This window comes from Neoarthrinium moseri (genome assembly GCF_022829205.1).
Source record: "Neoarthrinium moseri strain CBS 164.80 chromosome Unknown scaffold44_Wmoseri_CBS_16480, whole genome shotgun sequence".
NCBI classification, from domain to species: Eukaryota; Fungi; Ascomycota; class Sordariomycetes; order Amphisphaeriales; family Apiosporaceae; genus Neoarthrinium; species Neoarthrinium moseri.
In genome coordinates, this window is record NW_026055158.1 from 65,060 (window position 1) to 83,342 (window position 18,283).

General features: G+C 52.3%; 8 protein-coding genes across 8 annotated transcripts; 4 read left to right on the top strand and 4 right to left on the bottom strand.

Annotated features, from left to right (window-relative positions):
• Positions 1 to 844: 844 nt before the first annotated feature.
• JN550_009508 (uncharacterized protein) lies at positions 845 to 1,960 on the top strand (the record flags this gene model as incomplete). Its single annotated transcript, XM_049321588.1, has 1 exon — positions 845 to 1,960. The coding sequence occupies one exon, from the start codon at positions 845 to 847 to the stop codon at positions 1,958 to 1,960; it is 1,116 nt and encodes a 371-aa protein (XP_049168455.1).
• Positions 1,961 to 3,175: 1,215 nt separating this feature from the next.
• Positions 3,176 to 4,053, top strand: JN550_009509 (uncharacterized protein; the record flags this gene model as incomplete). Its single annotated transcript, XM_049321589.1, has 3 exons — positions 3,176 to 3,245; positions 3,310 to 3,881; positions 3,937 to 4,053. 3 exons carry the CDS (start codon positions 3,176 to 3,178, stop codon positions 4,051 to 4,053), a joined length of 759 nt encoding a protein of 252 aa, XP_049168456.1.
• Positions 4,054 to 4,874: 821 nt separating this feature from the next.
• JN550_009510 (uncharacterized protein) lies at positions 4,875 to 6,465 on the bottom strand (the record flags this gene model as incomplete). The annotated part of the gene is made up of 4 exons (XM_049321590.1): positions 4,875 to 5,227; positions 5,282 to 5,394; positions 5,445 to 5,952; positions 6,009 to 6,465. 4 exons carry the CDS (start codon positions 6,463 to 6,465, stop codon positions 4,875 to 4,877), a joined length of 1,431 nt encoding a protein of 476 aa, XP_049168457.1.
• A 369-nt stretch (positions 6,466 to 6,834) lies between these two features.
• Positions 6,835 to 8,369, top strand: JN550_009511 (uncharacterized protein; the record flags this gene model as incomplete). The annotated part of the gene is made up of 4 exons (XM_049321592.1): positions 6,835 to 7,342; positions 7,412 to 7,892; positions 7,945 to 8,191; positions 8,355 to 8,369. The coding sequence occupies 4 exons, from the start codon at positions 6,835 to 6,837 to the stop codon at positions 8,367 to 8,369; spliced, it is 1,251 nt and encodes a 416-aa protein (XP_049168458.1).
• A 64-nt stretch (positions 8,370 to 8,433) lies between these two features.
• JN550_009512 (uncharacterized protein) lies at positions 8,434 to 9,165 on the bottom strand (the record flags this gene model as incomplete). The annotated part of the gene is made up of 2 exons (XM_049321593.1): positions 8,434 to 8,848; positions 8,915 to 9,165. 2 exons carry the CDS (start codon positions 9,163 to 9,165, stop codon positions 8,434 to 8,436), a joined length of 666 nt encoding a protein of 221 aa, XP_049168459.1.
• Positions 9,166 to 10,014: 849 nt separating this feature from the next.
• JN550_009513 (uncharacterized protein) lies at positions 10,015 to 11,835 on the bottom strand (the record flags this gene model as incomplete). Its single annotated transcript, XM_049321594.1, has 3 exons — positions 10,015 to 10,652; positions 10,702 to 11,028; positions 11,082 to 11,835. The coding sequence occupies 3 exons, from the start codon at positions 11,833 to 11,835 to the stop codon at positions 10,015 to 10,017; spliced, it is 1,719 nt and encodes a 572-aa protein (XP_049168460.1).
• Positions 11,836 to 14,547: 2,712 nt separating this feature from the next.
• On the top strand, positions 14,548 to 15,369 carry JN550_009514 (uncharacterized protein; the record flags this gene model as incomplete). Its single annotated transcript, XM_049321595.1, has 3 exons — positions 14,548 to 14,690; positions 14,875 to 14,970; positions 15,078 to 15,369. 3 exons carry the CDS (start codon positions 14,548 to 14,550, stop codon positions 15,367 to 15,369), a joined length of 531 nt encoding a protein of 176 aa, XP_049168461.1.
• A 453-nt stretch (positions 15,370 to 15,822) lies between these two features.
• JN550_009515 (uncharacterized protein) lies at positions 15,823 to 17,387 on the bottom strand (the record flags this gene model as incomplete). The annotated part of the gene is made up of 2 exons (XM_049321596.1): positions 15,823 to 16,976; positions 17,036 to 17,387. 2 exons carry the CDS (start codon positions 17,385 to 17,387, stop codon positions 15,823 to 15,825), a joined length of 1,506 nt encoding a protein of 501 aa, XP_049168462.1.
• Between the last annotated feature and the right edge of the window lie 896 nt (positions 17,388 to 18,283).

Sequence of the window (18,283 nt, forward strand, 5' to 3'; positions counted from 1 at the left end):
CATGAAGAAGAGTGGCACAATATTGTAGTCTGAATCTATAACGTTGCTGCACGTTGTGAACGCTCACGGTCCTGGGGCTTGTTTTCCAGCAATCCTTTTTGAATCTGTGGAGGAGACGAAGAAATGCCAGAAAGAAGAAACGGAACTACACGGCGAAGCCCTCGGTGAAGCTCACGAGACAATCACAAATTGCAGTCCAACGCAAATGTCGGGCCCACTCAAGGAGCGGGAGCAGTGGGAAGGATTGCGAAAATGCGCAGATTAGCATGCGAACCTATAGAGAGACTTCTCCAAAGCAGAAGGAAACCGTTCTGGAAGTGTGCAAACCCGCTCGATATTAGCCAGTCTGGATAAACTGCTGACTACAAATTCGGGGTTCGAGCGTGCATATTGATATTGGCGGTAGATCTAGCGACACCATGAGTCTAGACAGTGATATGGAAGGTATGATTTTGTCTACTAGTGTTGCTGAATGAGGCCATGTTGAGTTTGCAACTGACCTAGATGATCTCAGAGCTTGCCAATGTTCCCTTTGACTGAGTGCTCAAGCAAGCCCGGCCATAGCTAGGTGTTGACTGGCCTGGAGAGAAATAGTACGCTTCATGAATGACCTCTGCAGAATTCACTCAGCGAGCCCTGAGTGACAGTGATCTGTATCATGCGAAGTGAACATATACCTCAGTAATATTGTTTTTGCACTCTCCGTACCACCCCTAAATGAACTAACGTCCACCGTACCTCCCAGCAGTATCAGGACGGTAAGCCCAACAATTGCACCACTTCTAACTTGATTACTACTGAACACATCTTCTCAGGATCCAGCGGCAAACCAACTGGAAACAAAATGGAGTTGATCAACATACTCTCCCTCTTTCTGCTGGCTGTCATGGCATGGGCAAATTCTCTTGACACCAACAGCGAGGGAACTACATTAGACCGCAAGGTCGAGCACCACAATGGCAGCGCAATACAGGTATACTATCACAACTCCTTTCGACCAACCTCCCGGTCGAGCAGTGCATTGGCGAAACGCATGGGATACATGGCCAATTACGAGGTGAAGGGCTCCAACAAGTGTTCCGAGGCAACCATGACATTCGACTTTGGGAGTCACAGTGCACCGCTCGCATCTGACTGTCTCGCCGTCATGTTAGATGTCCTGAAGAACCCCGGCTATTGGGAGACGTATGATTACTCAGACGCCAAGTATGGCGAGCTGGTCACCTCTGGCTCATGTACCTTCGGTATAAAGCTCCAGTTCGGGCCCGATCCGAAGGCGAGGGTGAACATTGGGTCTTATGATGTCGTCGATCAGATCTATGCCTCCATCAAAGCCCATGCGGACTACAAGTGGGACCCCGAATCTCACGGGAACGAGGGGGTTCGAGTGGCTACTGAAGGGAATATGATATGTGGCGGCGCTGGCGTGACCTGGCAGATCTACTCTGGCTCTTCGCCTAAGCTGGCCAAGCGCGAGGGCGACAGTGTGATGCCCTTCCGGAGGCCAGAGGGCACTGGGGCCTCGCAAGACCTTGTCGTCCCTCACAGTAAACGAGCATGGTATTCAACATTCCACTACTACGCACTGGGCAACGACACGTGCGACGGCAGAGAACCGAAGGACATCACGGACAACAAGAATTCGCCCTACGCGGAGGATTGCATGCAGCTGATGATCGATTTACTAGGCTACCCAGGGTCGTGGCAAGTTGGGGGTTTCTCGGACGCCGGATGGCATAACCTCGCAACATCGGGGACCTGTTGCTTTGACATCAACAGCCCCAACGGTCACGACTGGCCGTCGTTCATCGGGACCTCCAACGTCGCCGACGTGCTCTGGTCGTCGATCAAGGCATGGGAGAACAATTCGAAGAAGGTCGGCGCACAGGGACTGTTTGACTGCCACGGACTCCCCCCACAGCAACCCATAGGATGGCAGATTGCGCAGTGCCTAAGGTAGTTGTGGGTTGGGTCTGGATGAGCGAGCCGTCGTAGATGGTAGATTGACAGCACCAGCGAGTTCACAAATACGATGATGATGTACTGCCGCTTGGACGTACGTGACTATTGGATGGGAATGTAGGTCATGTACCCTATGCAGGCAAGCAGAAGTACCGTGACCGCCCCTGGCCAGCCAGGATACACATGTACATGGATGTAGTGGACAATCGCGGATGAGTCAACAGGAATACGACATGGTCAGACATTGCCATGATGCGGGTAGCGGATACATATCAGGGTCTGCAGTCATCGGTGAGTCACAAGCACGCGATGGTGCGTTCATCATCCTCACCAAGCTTCCAAAGGCGGCTTGGTGTGTGGGATGTATCGATCGAAAAATTTCTCCGGGACCAACAGCAGCGAACCGCGATAGACCGGAGGGTAAGTGATCGAAATCAAAAGATTTGACATTTCCTCTCTCCTCCAATTTCCCCTCCAAGACCTGCCATTGAAGCGACGTAAGCCAGAGTGAATATGAAGGATTTGTTTCAGTTTGAGGAAGGAAAGAGAGGAAAGGTCCAAAGCTCTGCGAAAATTGCGGCGTTGATATGGGCAGACGGAGGGACAAGGGACGGGGCTAACCTTTTTCCGCCTGCCCATTCTTAGTGCCCAGGTCCACTGCTATCGATAACGCGGGTACCTAGGTAGCCTCCAGTGGGTCTGGGCCCTCCGTCCTCTGCTCTGCCTTAGGCTGCATAGTAGGCGACTCGGGGGGGGGGGGGAGGGGTGGAGGCCTGACAATTTCCCAGGCTCTGTTTGGGCGACAGCAACCCGTGGAGCCGGCAATCTTTTGGTGGTCAAAATAGCAGCAGGACCCAAACAGCAGGAGGGGACAGGCCACCGACCAATTGCAGCCCAAGCACATCGTCGTACCCCGCCAATCCCAACGTCGGGTTTCTGTCCTCGTCTCCTGTCTGACTCCCTCATCTGCGCGTCTCGAGCTGTCGTGTGCTTCTTCCGAAAAGGCAATTTGCGTTGACCTCCTTTTGCTCGCATTGCCAGGTACAAAAGCTCGAGCCTTCGCCTCGTCTCGTATACTCATCGCGCTCGGACAAGTTGCACACAGCAAAAGTTCGGTTTGCTTGTCCACCGACGTCACCCCGCAATTCCCTGCGCGCGCACAACCCCTCCATCCTCTGATAGCCAGCAGGACCACCCCGCCAGCTTTGCAATCATGGCCCCTGGAGGACCTGGCGGTAACTCGCGTGGCCGAGGCGGCAAGTTCAAGAAGTTCACGAGAGGAGGTTGGTCTTTGATCTTTCCGCGCCGCAGCCGTGCTCTCTCTAAAATCTCGTGCTCTTACTATAGGTGGCCACCACTTTTCTCGCGACCTGCGACCCCTCGACGCCGACGGCAACGAGATCAGCATGTGGAGCGCCGATGCTCCAAACAAGGATGACGACGACGATTCGGACGAGGACTCTTCGGAAGAGGAGGACTCAGACGAGGACTCGGACGCCGCCGGCCCCGCCAAGCCTCAGGCCGAGCTGACCAGAGAAGAGCGCAAGAAGCAGAAGGCTGCCCAGAAGGCCGCTGCCATCGCCAAGAAGAAGAAGGTCGTCCAGGTCGGCGACCTGCCCTCCGACTCCGAGGAGGAGGAGAGCGACGACGATGACATGCCGGCCAACCCCAACCACTCCAAGGCTGCCCGCAACCAGACCAAGCCCCCGACGCGCGATGTCGAGGAGGTGACCGAGAGCGTTAAGAAGCTGTCCACCGCCCCGATGAGCAGGAAGGAGCGCGAGTCCATGGAGGCGCAACAGGCCAAGGAGAGATACCGCAAGCTGCACGAGGCTGGCAAGACGGACGAGGCCAAGGCCGACCTGGCTCGTCTGAGGCTCATCAGAGAAAAGAGAGAAGCCGAGGCCGCGCGGAAGCAGGTGAGTCACTTTAGGCCCTTTCGCCTGTGCCGCAATGCTAATAATTCATCTTCAGGCCGAGAGAGAAGAGCAAGAGGCACAGAATGCTGCTAAGAAGGCAGAGATCGAGGCCAAGGAGGCCAAGAAGCGTGAGGCTGCGCTTGGCAAGCCGTCCAAGAAGGGCAAGAAATAACCAGGCTGTACATAAAACCGCGTCAACTCTTTGCATTGCGCATTGTATAGCCTGCCACCCTTGCAACTGCTCCCCATATCAGATCGATCAATTTACAGGCCCCTTATTAGGGGCCCTTCGCGCATGGCAGACTATCGTTGCTTGGGCTTACATCTGTGCGTACCTGTGACATAAGAGTATACTCCTTACCTTCACACTATAGTAGACACTCTACATGTCGTCTGGGGGAAGTTATCTTTTGGCAGACAAGCAAACTACGAAAACGGGATTGCCGGTTTTGTTTTTCGTAGGAACCAAGAGTAAAAACATAACGTGCATTTACTTCTCGTTTGTCAGTTTCCCGTCCCATTGGTCCTTTCTATTACGGTAAAACACGAAACAGGTGTTGCGGACGTGCAGGAGACATGTACCAGCAGTATGCGACGACAATCTATTAGAAATGGAGAAGTCACACCCCAATCTATACAAACAATCGTGTGCCAGCCTGACACTAGACCAGGGAATAATATTTTACGACAGACGCCGAGTTGACATTCAAAGAAATTGCTCTGATTATAGAGAGTGCACCAATTGTCAATAGCGCAAGCTAACCTCATGCACAATGTGCACAGTTACCCGCCCAACGACCCAGTCTATGCTGTCGACCATGTTGATGAATGAAACTTATAGGTGTCAGCCACATATGACTGTAGCTACAAGTAAACTGTTCTTTCTGTTTGATATAGATTCTTGGTGTATATTCTGAGGAGCTGTGCGGGATCAGAAGGCCCCGGCCGCTCTATTTTTATTCCATGTTAGGAGATTTAATCAAGTTGCGGTGCCTAGGTGAATGACCAGTTTGTCTCATTAGCCATTCGCTGTTTTCCCAAGACACGAGGACCTTGTTCTCCTTCCTCTAAGCCATTTCTAATCTTATTGTTGCTATCTCTCCACTGCCACATGCTGCCATATACGGTCTGCTTGCCATTTCCCTCGAGAATCTTGACTACTTCTCTTCCTAGAATGGGGAGAAACTTAAATCCGTGTCCACTACCACCAGAACAGATAGCTACTCTTGGTTTTCCGGGGACGAAATCGACAACAAACGAGTTGTCGATGCTGTCGGTGTACCAGCACAATTTCGTCGAAGAGATTCCTAGTTCAGTCAACTCTGGCATGTTTGAGGAAATAATATCTGAATGCCGTATCAGTACTTTCTTGAATCTCGGGTCGCTGAAGCGTTGCTTACCTTTCGCTGCTTCCAATGCCTCTAGAGGAATATTTGCCTCCTTGTCATCTGTAACATGGGCAGTCTTGGGCACCGAAATCCTCCGCCCATCAATGTCTTGATAGTTGGTATATCTAGTCATGTTAGCAGACGCATCTTTAGCGAGGCCGATGTTCCTACTGACTTCGTCTTGCGGTATCCGATCTTCAACACGCCTTGCTCGGTGATTGGGAATGCGTAAATGCCCTTTGTCTTCATATTCCAGCTGACTACGGGGAATTTCTCTGGTGAGAAGCGTTCCCAGAGATCAGGACGGTCATCTGGGAGTCTGATAGACGAGACTGAGCCAGCCGTTGTTTCGAGGAGACCGTCTGCTTCGGGCACGAGGCTTGGCGTCCAACCCCCGCCGGCGACTACGACATAATCGCCGTGGTGAGTGGTGCCATCCGCCATCTCTAGAACAGGTTTTCCATCTTCTGTTGCTTGAATGTGTACAACCTTGCCCTTGGACGGGTGGAGTAGAAACTTGACGCCAGCTTTCGTCGCGAGGTGCTGCGCCCATGCGCAGCTTTTATAGGCGACAACAAAACCGCCACTGGAATCCAATACCGCCTTGTGTACGCCAAACTTGCTCTTCCTATTGCAAGGGTCAAGCTTCTGACCCCAACCAGACTGCTCTGCTCGCTGGATGTCTAGAAGAGTTGCATTTAGTCGACAGTCGTGCCTTTCGTGAGCACAGTGAACTCACCAATTTCATTGTCAACCATGAATTGACTCTCCCTGATGCCCTCCTTCTTCATGTTCTCCAAAGTCTTGAGCTCAAATGCATCATATTCAGCGCCATCACTCATCCTCAGGTATCCGCAATTCCACCAAAGTTTTCTAGAACCCGTCCGCAGCACCTCGGGCAGATCCTCCGTTCTGGATTCTTGGAGCTCAATGTTCCATTCCTCCCATATCTTTGCGGCTTCAAACGCCAGTCTCTGATACTCGATTTCCTCACCATAAGAAAATCGAATGATCTTGTTGATGTCAGCCGATGCGGAGTCAATACCGGCATCGGGGTTATATCCGGAACCTTTCGTATCTTGCATATCGACGACAGTGACATCGTTGTAACCGCTCCGTGCAAGCCATAGTGCGGTTGAGATGCCGAAAACACCGGAGCCGACGATAAATATTTTGGAGGCAGGCTGAATAGTCATGGCTGACATGAGAGAACGGTTCGAAAATTTCCGAAGCTATCTACCAATGTAGGCACGAAGGACTTTACGGGATCCAATTGAGTTCTTGGTTGGAGAATCTCGCGGAGCAGCAAGGTGCGTTATCTCTTAACTCAGCTGGCTCGTTCCGACGCCCGGCCAATGCCTAGTCAGCCCGCCACACCAAGTAGCCCCTCACATACCCGGACCGTCGCAGCTTCTGGTCCGAATAGTGGCCCCCTATCCACAGTTCCCACTTGCACCTACCGAAGAACGGCGCTCAGTAGGTTGATCGGCGTGAATGCGACATGATACCATAGTACAAAGCTATGAGATAGTTCAAAAGAACGTTGTAATCCTCACTTGTGCAAAATGTCTTCAGTAGCTGTTGCAGACTCTGTTATCATTATAGGTGCCGGCATCTTTGGCCTTTCAACTGCGCTCGCGATATCGCGCCGCTGGCCTTCTGCAAAGGTCACAATCATTGATCGCTTGACGCCTCCAGTTGAAGATGGTACAAGCGTAGATACGACAAGATGCATCCGCGCCGATTATGCCGATTCTGTCTATGCACGACTGGCTGCAGAGGCGCAGAGAAGGATCGAGGACGATGTTGATTTAAGCCGCCATTATTTCAAGCAGGGTATGTCGTTCATTTGTGACGGCAAGCCAGGCCGATTCTTTGACATCTGGGCCAAGGGTCTGGAGAACGCAAGAAAATCGCAGGATCCTAGTTCACTGGTTGAAATGCACTCAGCTAATGAAGTGTTCTCCCGGCTTCACGGTCCTGACGCCAAGCTTGTATCCGAGCAGGAGCTCGGCAGGAGTCGAAACTGGATTCAAGGCTATTGCAACTTGGAAGATGCCTTCATTGACGCACGTGAGTGTGTCGACATATATTACAAGCGCTGTTTGGATCAGAAAAGCATCACTTTTGTTTGCGGCTCAGCTGTAGACCGTGTTGTGCATGGAGACGGGGTCGCATCAGGCGTTCTCCTTGACAACGGCGAGAAGCTGAATGCAGACCTGATCATCGTCGCAGCAGGGGCCTGGTCCGCTCGGCTGCTTGATCTTCAGGATTCGATGTTCTCCTCAGCTATCGAGGTAGCTTGGGTAAAAGTGACAGCGGAAGAAGAGCGACGATGGAAGAACATGTCTATCACGACCAATCTGTCCACTGGTTTTAACATCTTCCCACCCCACAACGGTGAAATTAAAATGCTTCGAAGGTCAGCAGGTTACCGCAATACGGTCACTGTCCCTCATCCGGAGGATTCGAACAAGATGATCACTATCTCGTACCCCAGGACCACTATAACGAATCCGACCGATGTGATTCCACAAGAGGCCGAGGATGCCTTGAGGGATAACTTGAAGGAACTTTTCCCTACACTCGCAAGTCGGCCGTTTGATAGGACGAAACTATGTTGGTAAGTTCACGAGATTGATACATCGTTTTCATGCTTATTAAAGCCATTATAGGCTAGCCCAAACACCAACGGCTGATTTTATCGTCTGTCCTCACCCAAGAATCCAGGGGCTTCATGTAGCAACCGGCGGATCTGCTCATGCGTGGAAGCTTTTGCCCATCATTGGCGACTTGGTTTTGGATTCTATCGAAGGCATTCTGGATGAAGAGCTCAAGCAAAAGTGGAGATGGGGACGGAATGGCGGTGATAGTGGAAATGCTCCCAGAATGGAAGGAAGTGTGAAGGAACTTAAGGAGATCGTACGTAGTCGATAGAATGAGCAATATGTTTCCAGTACGCGCCAGCCTCGGGAGTATCTTTGTACAACTTCTATGCTAGTAACGCTGTCTGAGGTACTACGTTCCGTATGGCTCTTCTCCACAATAATGAACAATGTCACGTTCTCACTAACATCAGAAGTAGGTAGGTGATACTTAGATAACTCGTGGCTGCCTCTAAGAAAGCGGTCATCATAAGTCCTTTCCTGCCACACACGGATCTTCTAGGACCCGGTGATGGTGTACTTGGAGTTTCCGCCTGCATTGCCCCAACCCTCGGTTGCAAGGACCTGGTAATCCATAGTTCCCAAGTTCAAACCCAGTTTAGCCCATGCATCGAAGTGATTCTTGGTAGTGATCGTGCCGCTGCCAGGCCTAGCATCGCGCCGGTTCGAGATATACTGGGTGAAGGTGGTAGTACCGGCAATGGACGGCTGGTTGACCTGCGTGTGCTTCCAGATGTCGTACACAGAGCCGTCGCTCTCAACCGTTCCGACCTTGGTTCCCTGGGCCGAACCCTTGCCGTCCGATGTGTACTCTTGGATGTAGTACTCCACCAGCGGGTTTCGCGACCATCCATACACGGAAACGAGAACCGTACCACTTGAGTGGGATGTGGAACCATCGAAAGTGACGTTTCTAAAGTAGCAGGTATAAGCGGCTGGTCTACGTGCAAGTTAGTGTTAGGTTTATGTGTTAACTCACCTGGTGGTCCCAGTCTTCCAGCCCTTGCCCACGACAAAGTCCCCGGCCCCGGAGAAACTCACGGAGTATCCGTTGTTGGTAGGGGAGAAGTTGACATTGCCGCCCGTCTTGTAGTTCTGGTTGTAATCTTGGCGCCGCGCGAGGTTCCCCGGCCCGATCACGAAGTCGGGAGCCTCGGGGTCGGCGGTCGGCGCGGCGAAGACCCTGGTAAATGCCGCGATGGCGAGCGCAAGGTGGGTGAGAGAAACCATAATTCTGAGTTATTTACGTCTGTGGATCCGCACTGGGATTGGAGCAGGAATAAGGCGCAATGAGAAGCTGCATGGAGTTCCTATTCGGATTGCTTGGCCTGCTTGGCGCTGGCTCTTATGTATGCGCCCAAAGACGAACTCGTCCGGTTAAATCTGATAGGGTGGATCACACAGACTGACCTCATTACCGAGCTTCTATGGAACTTAGCATCCCTAATAGTGATCACGGAGTCCAATTTCCTCTGCCTCCGTACTGTATAGCAAATCAAATGCCAAGAAATATTTTCCCGTGACGCGGGGTGCATTTAGTTGCGGCATTTCTCCCTTTATCGGAAACAAGTTTACATTAACGTGCAAGGGTGTGCTTCCGGGAAACCTGGTTTTCAGGCTAAATCGTGTAGACGTGTAGATCTGAAAGCTTATTTACATCCCACCTCTTACAAGCGATTTCAGTATCCAGTCCCTTCATCGTAGACGGGAGCGTTGGTACTATGCGGACATGAGATCTATAATATTTGAAGCGTAGCTTTTTACAATCCCTGCATCTTGCCGTTTAATCCCTTAAATCGGCCGTACCGGTGCAGATGGGTTCGTATGCAGAGTCCGTGCAAGCCGGAGGGACATTCATGCCAACGCAGGGACCACTGAATGCCCATGCATGTCCATTGGGTGTCCGGCAAGGTACCAGAAAACATATGAGATTTGTACTGACAAACGTGATCGTGCGTTCACCACATTAGAGGTAGCATTGGAAGATACATCAGGGCAGCTGAACCTGATGACACATCAATAACGAGATCAATCTCTTTTTCATTACATTCTACGGGAAAAAGAAAATCGTACTGTCTCTCAACCAATAATCTTGTCAATCTCGGCAATGAAATCATGGGCTGTGCCTTCGGTGCGCGAGGTATCCTGCGCGACAATGTAGCGCGTGAACCGATGTTCCGGTTTGATGACATATTCCGGGATCGTGACTGTGCTGCTGGTCCAATCATATCCCTTACTACCAGACTGACGTGCGGAGCGAGTGAATCCTTCGAGCGGCTTTGGCCTGTAGTCAGTCCTGCTTCTTTTTCTATACTCGACACTGGGATGGATGTACTCGTTCGTCTGCCCGAGCTTGACTTTCCCGGACTTGTCTTCGGCGTAGCGGCCGGGAGTCCTGGGGACCGACCCGGCAAACGCCATTAACCCGGCGTAACTGTCCACTATTGGACCGGTAGCCCAACCGTTGATGACCTCCTTGGAAATCCCCTTGACCTGTGCTTTCTTGAGACCTGCCTTCTCCAGAAGCCCCAAACCCTTGCTTGACAGAGGACTTCCGAGTGCGTCCTTGTCAGCTTTGGCCATGGCATCTAATGCTGGTCGCATAAGACTATATCGATCTTCGACAGCGCCTCTGGCGAGGGTATCCAGATCTGTGTCAAGCTGAAGGTATGGCGCAACTTGTTCACACATCCAGGCAAATGTAATCAAAGCAAGTTCTGACCTCATCAGTAGAAGTTCGCAGACGAAGATTGGAGTGCAACCTACGTTCAAAGTCTCCTTTCATCTCAGTCAAGATGTCATCGCTACCGCCGCCAACATTGATGTGAACACCTGGGAACCAAACCTGCAGCAACTCAGAGTCTGTCCCCTTCAGCTCATCATACATCTCGCAGTCAATCAAAGCGGACCACGCTGTAGATAGTTCAGTAGCCGTGGCATTCTTGTCCGCATGGACTTGGTCCCATTCTGCTTCAATCTCGTCATGGGTCTTCTTGTGATTGGGAGAAGCAAGCTCTGGAACATGCCAAAGTGTGGGTGAGAATGGGCCCCTGTGCTCGTCGAGCGCCAAGGCATGAAATGCATGGCGGACATCTAGGGTAATGGTTAGCGATAAATGAGAGTAGACTCTCAACAAGGAAACGTACAAGGACTGAGAGCTACGTTATGGAAGCCAACATTGGGAATGTCTAGCCATTTCTCAAGGAATTTCAGGTGGTATTGAGTCCATGATAAGTCTGGAATTCCCAAACTGCCGACGGTGTCGAAAACTCCAACTACTTGCACGACTCTTGAAGATTCGGGGGCCGATTTATGTGGGGGTTTGAGGTATCGTGGTGACTCCTTGGGATTTGTCGGCTGGTCCTGTGCAAGAACACCATTCACCCATTCACGATACACGGTGGATTTTCTGAATCCGTGACTGTCCTCGTTCTTTTGATATAGTGCGTACAGGTCTGGGAAGTCTTGCATATCCCTCGGCGAGATGACCCCAATATCATTGACGAGGCCTGCAACCGCTCGTGCCGTGTACGCCCCACGGGAGAACCCGAAGCAAAAAATCTGATCACCAGGGGCGTAGTTGAGCACGATGAAGTTGTAAGCCTCAATGACGTTCTGGATGAAGCCAATGCCGAAGCCTCCTTGGCGGTCTTTCTCTTCCTTGGTCAGTTCGCCGGTGCCAATACCGGCATCATAGTGCACGATTTGTTGCCAAACTTGGCCGGTCGCGTCTTTACCGCTGCGTGAGATTGATCGAGCAAGTCTTGTAATATTGGATGGAATGTTCTTAAGTCCAGTCACCGAGGACTGCCAAGTGCCGTCGCAACAGACGACGATACGCTTCGGAGCAACAGGAGCTACCGCGGCTCGTTGGAAATCGGCTGGCTGGATAGAACCCATAGTTAGATTAGATTACTAATAATTTGATTTATTGTCGAGTTACTCAGGAGCTGAGATTACAGGGCATCTCGCGTCCTTATAGGCAATCTAGACAAACATGATTTGGGGTCCCACTAGGCTTGGCGCCGATGTTTGAGGTCAGCTTAAAGCCACTACGAATCCTACCAATCCGTGGCATTGCCTGTTGCCACGACTGCGGCTGTCCTACGCTGCGGTGAACCATTGGTCACACGATTGTTGCAACCAGGTAAGACAGACGCGATCGTGGCTGGCTACATCAGCTGTCGCGCATATGTCAGCGAGCGTAAGCTATGGGCAAAATGGGTGGCCTTGGCACGATGGCGTAAGACGTGAAAAATAAGCAACTTCTTACTCAGCCAGAGGCTGTCCAACTGCTTCTGAGCTCACCTGCCAAAATTTATCTAGGCGCAGGATGGCTGGGGACCGGATGCTTCCAGGAATACTTTCGTATGCTGAAGTATCTCGTGACACCATCACCGTCAGCCGATTCCGGTGATGCAATCGTCGGTTACATTGTCTGTTGCTTCGATTCGCTTTGATTAAGAAAATCTTCTGTCTTTCACTTTAGATTTGGCCTAGTCATTTTGATCTTTTTGTTATGTTCTGAGTGTTTCTACGGCGAAACACAGCTGCCAGGCGCCATGCTAATTATTAATGCCACTGGATTTTGTAGGCACGATCTTCAGCTGGGTCTCTGATTGCCTATACGTGCGAGATCATCCTCCAAAACTGACTTCGCGAACCTTTTATAGCTCTTGAACTCCTTGTACCTCAATATACGTTGTAAATCTTCCTAGGTATTCCTTGAGTTAGATATGTAGGTAGCTGATCAGGTGTAAAGTCAGCCGCCATCACTCCGCCTGATCTTGCACCCTGCCTGGCTTACTAATTAGAAGTGTAATGTGATTTGACCACTAGGACTAATAACGGTCGGTCTTTTTTCTTCTTCTTCTCTGATAAGACAATCTAGGCAAGTTTAATCGCTGTACCCAGAGGAAGAGACGTGTGACCAGTGTTTGGGTCTGCTACATAATTGAGAGGATACTTCATAATGGATGGTGAAGATATTTGAGTCTTTGCCGCTTAGCTGGGACCATGGGGCATTTTTGATCCAAGGCGCTACTTACAAGACCCGGACACTGGCACGGCACCTATATTGCACTACGTTTCTTCTACGATGTAACTTCTACGCTTGGCGGCGATGGATCATAGCTTTCTCAAGCCGGGCCATTAATTAGCAGATAGCTTGCCATAAGTGATCCGACAACTGGGTACAATGGCATGCTAAATCTAACCAAGTTATAGTTCACCAAGATTGAGCAAGTTCTCGTGATGGATCCCTGAACGGATTTTTTGGCCCTTGAGAAGGTCGGCCGAGTTACAGCTTCGCACAAGCTCATATTTACAATTACAGGAAATCGAGTGTTCTCGGCAAGCATGAGAAATTATATAGATTAGAATAGCATCTACCCATGGGCTGTTGCCGCTTGGCGCCCCACTTAGTCGATTACACAGCGATGTCGTTATAAACAACGAGAAATATTGCTTGGTATTCTTGCTACCTGGACTGAGCAAAAGAGCATATTCTCGATCTAGGCCGAAACGTCTCCGGGCATCTTCTAGCAATGGCTGGGCTGGTGAAGGTTGCATTCTCGCGTTGGGTCTTAGAAATGTTACCTGACAGAGAGCAGAAGCTTCTTAATAGAATAAACCGGCAACTTAGGTCAACATTCAAGTAGCTTCGTGACCATGTCAGTGCTTTCACTCCCGCTCAAAGTTGATGAAGACTCAAGGAAATTCGTCATAGTATCATCGGTAGCTAATAAGAGATACACAAGGAGAGAGCTCAGAACTGCGTAGGCCACCGAGAATACCGCCGGATCAGAGAGGTGGTGTGGCGATTGAAAAGAAGGATTCCTACAGATGCGCAGAGTCTAGTTCCTGTAAATGGCCGATAGGTGATTTTAGGGAACTCGCTGATACTAAGAACAAGGTCATCTTCAAATCTCCTACGTGTGCAAGGACCCGTGCCAGAATCAGTAAAAGAGGGTGAAAAGCACATTTTGCTGTATTCAAGCAGTTCAATACTCACTCCACCTAGTTCATGGATCAAGGTTGTCGCTTTCGCCAATCAATGAAATACACAACACGCAGACGATTTCCAGCGCAAAACCCGCTTTCACGGCACGAGGCAAGCGCACACACGGACGGCAGCCAGCCAACCTTATACAAATGTGACTTCCTTGGTCCCAAACTCTATCGCGAGAATGTCACAAAATGCACGCAATGCGCCTTCTAACACTTCAGCCTAGCGGAAAGCCAAGTGCGAAGCATGCTGTGCGAAACCTAAAACTCCAAAAGAAATTCCCACCGGCAAGACGCACCCGACCCCGACACTCGACGACACTCCCCTGGCATTGTAGGTATCCTACTTCCAAAATCCAGCCCTGATTCTTGTGAACTACGACAGTTGCCCGGCAGTAACTGCCCACCTAGGCAAACCTGCCGCTCGTAACCCATCGTTACCACCTGTGCTGCCACGGGGATCTGTCTGCCAGGCCAGCCGGGGAACGCCGTGTCCTCCTGTTTTTGGCATCCCTCATACCACCGAGCAGCACGACAAGAGTAGAATCCGAACAACCAAACTCCGAATTATATTCATAACAGCTCAAAAGGGCATACAGGGCTAAAATGGCAGATACGGTCCGTACTCGGATGCGCTATCCGCAGCGTCTCCTCGAAGATATCTTGCCCGGCACAGCGTACGACCTCCTCCCCGAGGACAGCCAGGAGAAAATCTACCGAGACCTGTACGGGACGCTCGAGGCCAAGACGTGAGTTCTCCCCTGTCTAATATCTGCCTGCTTTGGAGGATCCAGAGTTGGGCGTGGGCGTGGCCTTGGTGTGGTTTCATACTCATCTCATCGAACTATATATGGTGGCAGAGACCTCCTTTTCCTGCATCTCGGACTGCCTCGAAGAGGAGGGAAGCTGACAATAAAATTCGCCGTTGCACAGAATACGCAGCGAACAGGAGAGCGTGCGCACGGGCGAGCCGTACTACATGAAATGGCGGCCGTCGATCGACGAGGCGATGCGCGCCGTATTTGACAGGTGGGTGACCGTCTCCTTTTCCTCCGTGATGGCCGGTCCCTTTACCTGTTTCGTCACCTCACGAATCTTGAATACCGCCCCTTGGCACATGATATCTCCCTCAGCAGCAGATTCGGAGACGAACTGGCAGGCCTACTGACTACCGAACCGGGCAAACACAGACACGCAGAAAGCTTCACCTGGGCCGGCGACGCAGACGTCCAGGCCCTGTACGCCGAGGTTAAGACGGGCGTGGCGGCGCGGCTACAGCGGGAGCCGTGGGCCGGGACGCTGGACCTGGATGCGTGCGTGTCGAAGGGCGCGGGTCATTGTACGGTGGCCGAGATCATGGATACGTGCCTCATCCCACCGAAGACGGATGGGAGGACCACGCGGACGCGCAAGTATCGGCGCCATTGACCGCCTCGTTTTCGGTCCTGCGTTGCGATTTCCTGAAGGGCTAGCTGGTCTTCGGAGTGCATGGGATTTTGTTAGGCAAAAGGGGCCTTACTGCTGATCGAGAAGTATACCCTGTCTGCCCTGAGCGGAGTCAAGCAAGTCCGTTGGAGTTTGATTAAGGAACAGAATATGGCACGGCACGTGTTCAATCAAGATCAAGTTAATGAGACCCAAGACGAGAAGGACATCTCGGAGATTCGATATGTTTTCCCTCATGGACTTTCTGATGTGCCCGTCGAGGTAGATGCTGCGGGCTTGGGGACCCTCTTTATCCGAACAGCATGCCAACGCCAGGTAATTATGTACGCCGGTTCCTTTCCTGAACGCCATTGAACCAACGGACCAACCGATTTTGATGCCGCTTTGTACATTCCCACTCTTTCCATTCATGCGTCAGTCGATGCACCCATTAGTCTACAACATCATGACGTCCTCTTCGCCACCATCCGCTTCATCGTCATCGTCAACCCTCAGGAAGTCGTGTCTCAGGGCCTCCTCGGCACTAATTCGCCGGCTGGGGTCCAGTTCCATACAGCGTTGCAAGAATTCTACGGCTGCCTTCTCCTCATCGGTCAGGAACCTGGCCTTCTCGTTGCCGCCATCGGTTCGACACGTGCTCCAGAGCATGATTTTCTCAAAGGAGAAGCCCGAGCCGCCGATAGTGGGGATGTTAGTTTCGAATACGCAGCCATGGAGCTGGCCGGCGGCGCGCATGCGCCTGGACCCGAAGATGGTAGCGATCTCGATCATGGCCTCGATGTCGTCGGCGCTGTTGAAGAAGGGGAAGCGCTTACACAGAATGGTGAGGAGGATGACGCCGGCGGACCAGATGTCGATCTTGGTGGTTTGTTCTGTGCACTTGAACAGGACTTCAGGAGCACGGAAACCACGGGTTCCCGCTCGGTTGGCACGTCTTGACGGCCGGGTGTCGTTCTTTGGGTAGCCGGCTTGGGGGCCCGTGTTTGACGCGTTGACGGCGTATGACGCTCTTATCCGCTGTTTCCGGGCTTCCGAGTCGAGATGACAGAGGCAGGGCTTATGGTCGATGCCTTCCCTCTCAGCGAGACCAAAGTCGACCAGGACGCCGCGCTGCTTGTCGGGGTCGTAGAGGAAGTTTGTGGGTTTGATATCGCGATGGAGGATCCCCTTGTCATGCACGGCAGCCAGAGCCGTGAAGAGCGACCGGAAGTAGATCTTGATATCGGGCACCGTCATGTTGGGGTAGTATTTCCTGAAGTCCTGGTGGCGGAAATACGGCAGTATAGCCAGTACTTGGTCGGACTGGCGGAAGGCAGTAATGAGAGGACAGACCGAGGGCGAGTCTTTCAGGTCGTGGAGGAGTTCGAGCTCGTTGAGGATACGCGAGGGCGAGGAGGTCACGTATATCTTCTTGATGGCGACGAACTTCCTCTGCCGCCTGGGAGGGTTCGACCGCGAGTTGGACTGTGAGTGGGATACGGGCTTCAATGGAGGCGGGGTCCATTGTGAATCTTTGGCGTCGAGATCCCAGCTGTTGTTGAAGCGCTCGTACCGCACGTCCTCGGCCTTGTAGACGGTGGAAAATGTGCCTGCATGCGCAAGTCAGTAGGGGATGGGGGATGGGTGGGTGATGGCTCTGGCAGCTCACCCTCGCCAATGCGCTTGATCAGACGGTAGTTGTCTCGGAACTGGGCGAACGTCTCGTTGAGCTTCTCCATATCGTGCTGCACCGTCATATCAATGGGCTCGTTTTCGTCGGAAGAGTCCGAGTCGCACTCGTCGTCGGGTGCTTCCTCCTCTTCCGGCTCATCATCATCTTCGGCCTCGTGGTTTTCCTGGTCTTCGTCGCCCTCCAGTGACTCTGGTTCCTCGAGTTCAATGTTTCGGCCCTGGGTGTGGCTTTCCTCCGACTCGACGTTGTCGGTCAGGACATCCTCGGGGGTGTCTTCGTGTATGTGGAAAGGCTCCTTTGGAACGCGCCGCCTGCTTAAGGACGCCATGGTGGGCGACACCGGCGACTTGGGCGCGATGGGAGAGACTGGCACGACGCGTCTTTGAAAGCCGAGTCTCGCAGCAGCCTGTCGACTTCTGGCTGGTATGCCGTCCTCAGGTCTACCTGCCCACAGCTGCGACTTGTCGAGGGAATTGGGCTGGTGGCTTGCGACACGCAGACCTGACCTTGGTGCTCCCTTGCTGACCGAACCACACCGAGCTGGAGGAGGAGTAGTAGCAGTAGGTGGTATAGAACAGGGCAATAATACCACATGCGGCAACAACGAGGGAAGAGCAATCCAGGACGGACAGGGATATTGCTGGAAGAGGGTCAATTGGGAAGCATCAAGCAACGAATTGGATTGAAGCCGGGGGGCGTGTCGGCGACGGAATGGCCGCTGGGCAGTCAGTGTTGATTTACTTGGTGTGTAGCGAGAGTGTGTGTGCCAGTGCCAGTTGGGTCCCAGCGCCAGTCCCAGCGCCCGCGAGCTCTGCGAGTGTCCCGCGACTTGACGCGCTTGGCACCGGCCAGTGCTAAAACTTTTGGCGTCCGGCGGGGGAGCGACAGGGAAGATGGGGCGGGGGGGTTGTAGGGCGTAGGGGGTGCAGGGGGGTGCAGGGGGGGGCCACACCGCGTCGGGAAACTAAACAAAAACAAATCGGTTGCTAGAGGAGCCCCTGCCAACTGCCCGCCGTCGCCGCCGCCGCCGACGACCAGGGTTGGGGTTTGTTTGGCGAGAGGGCTGCTAAATATCAACACCACCCGAATCGGCAGCATCGACGACTTGCGATACCCGCCCCTCCCTCATACCAACACCGACACCGCCACCAACAGCGACGCCGACCGACAGCGGCAAACTTTTTTTTTTCTGTCTGTCTTTGCATTATCCCCCCCTCTTCTGTC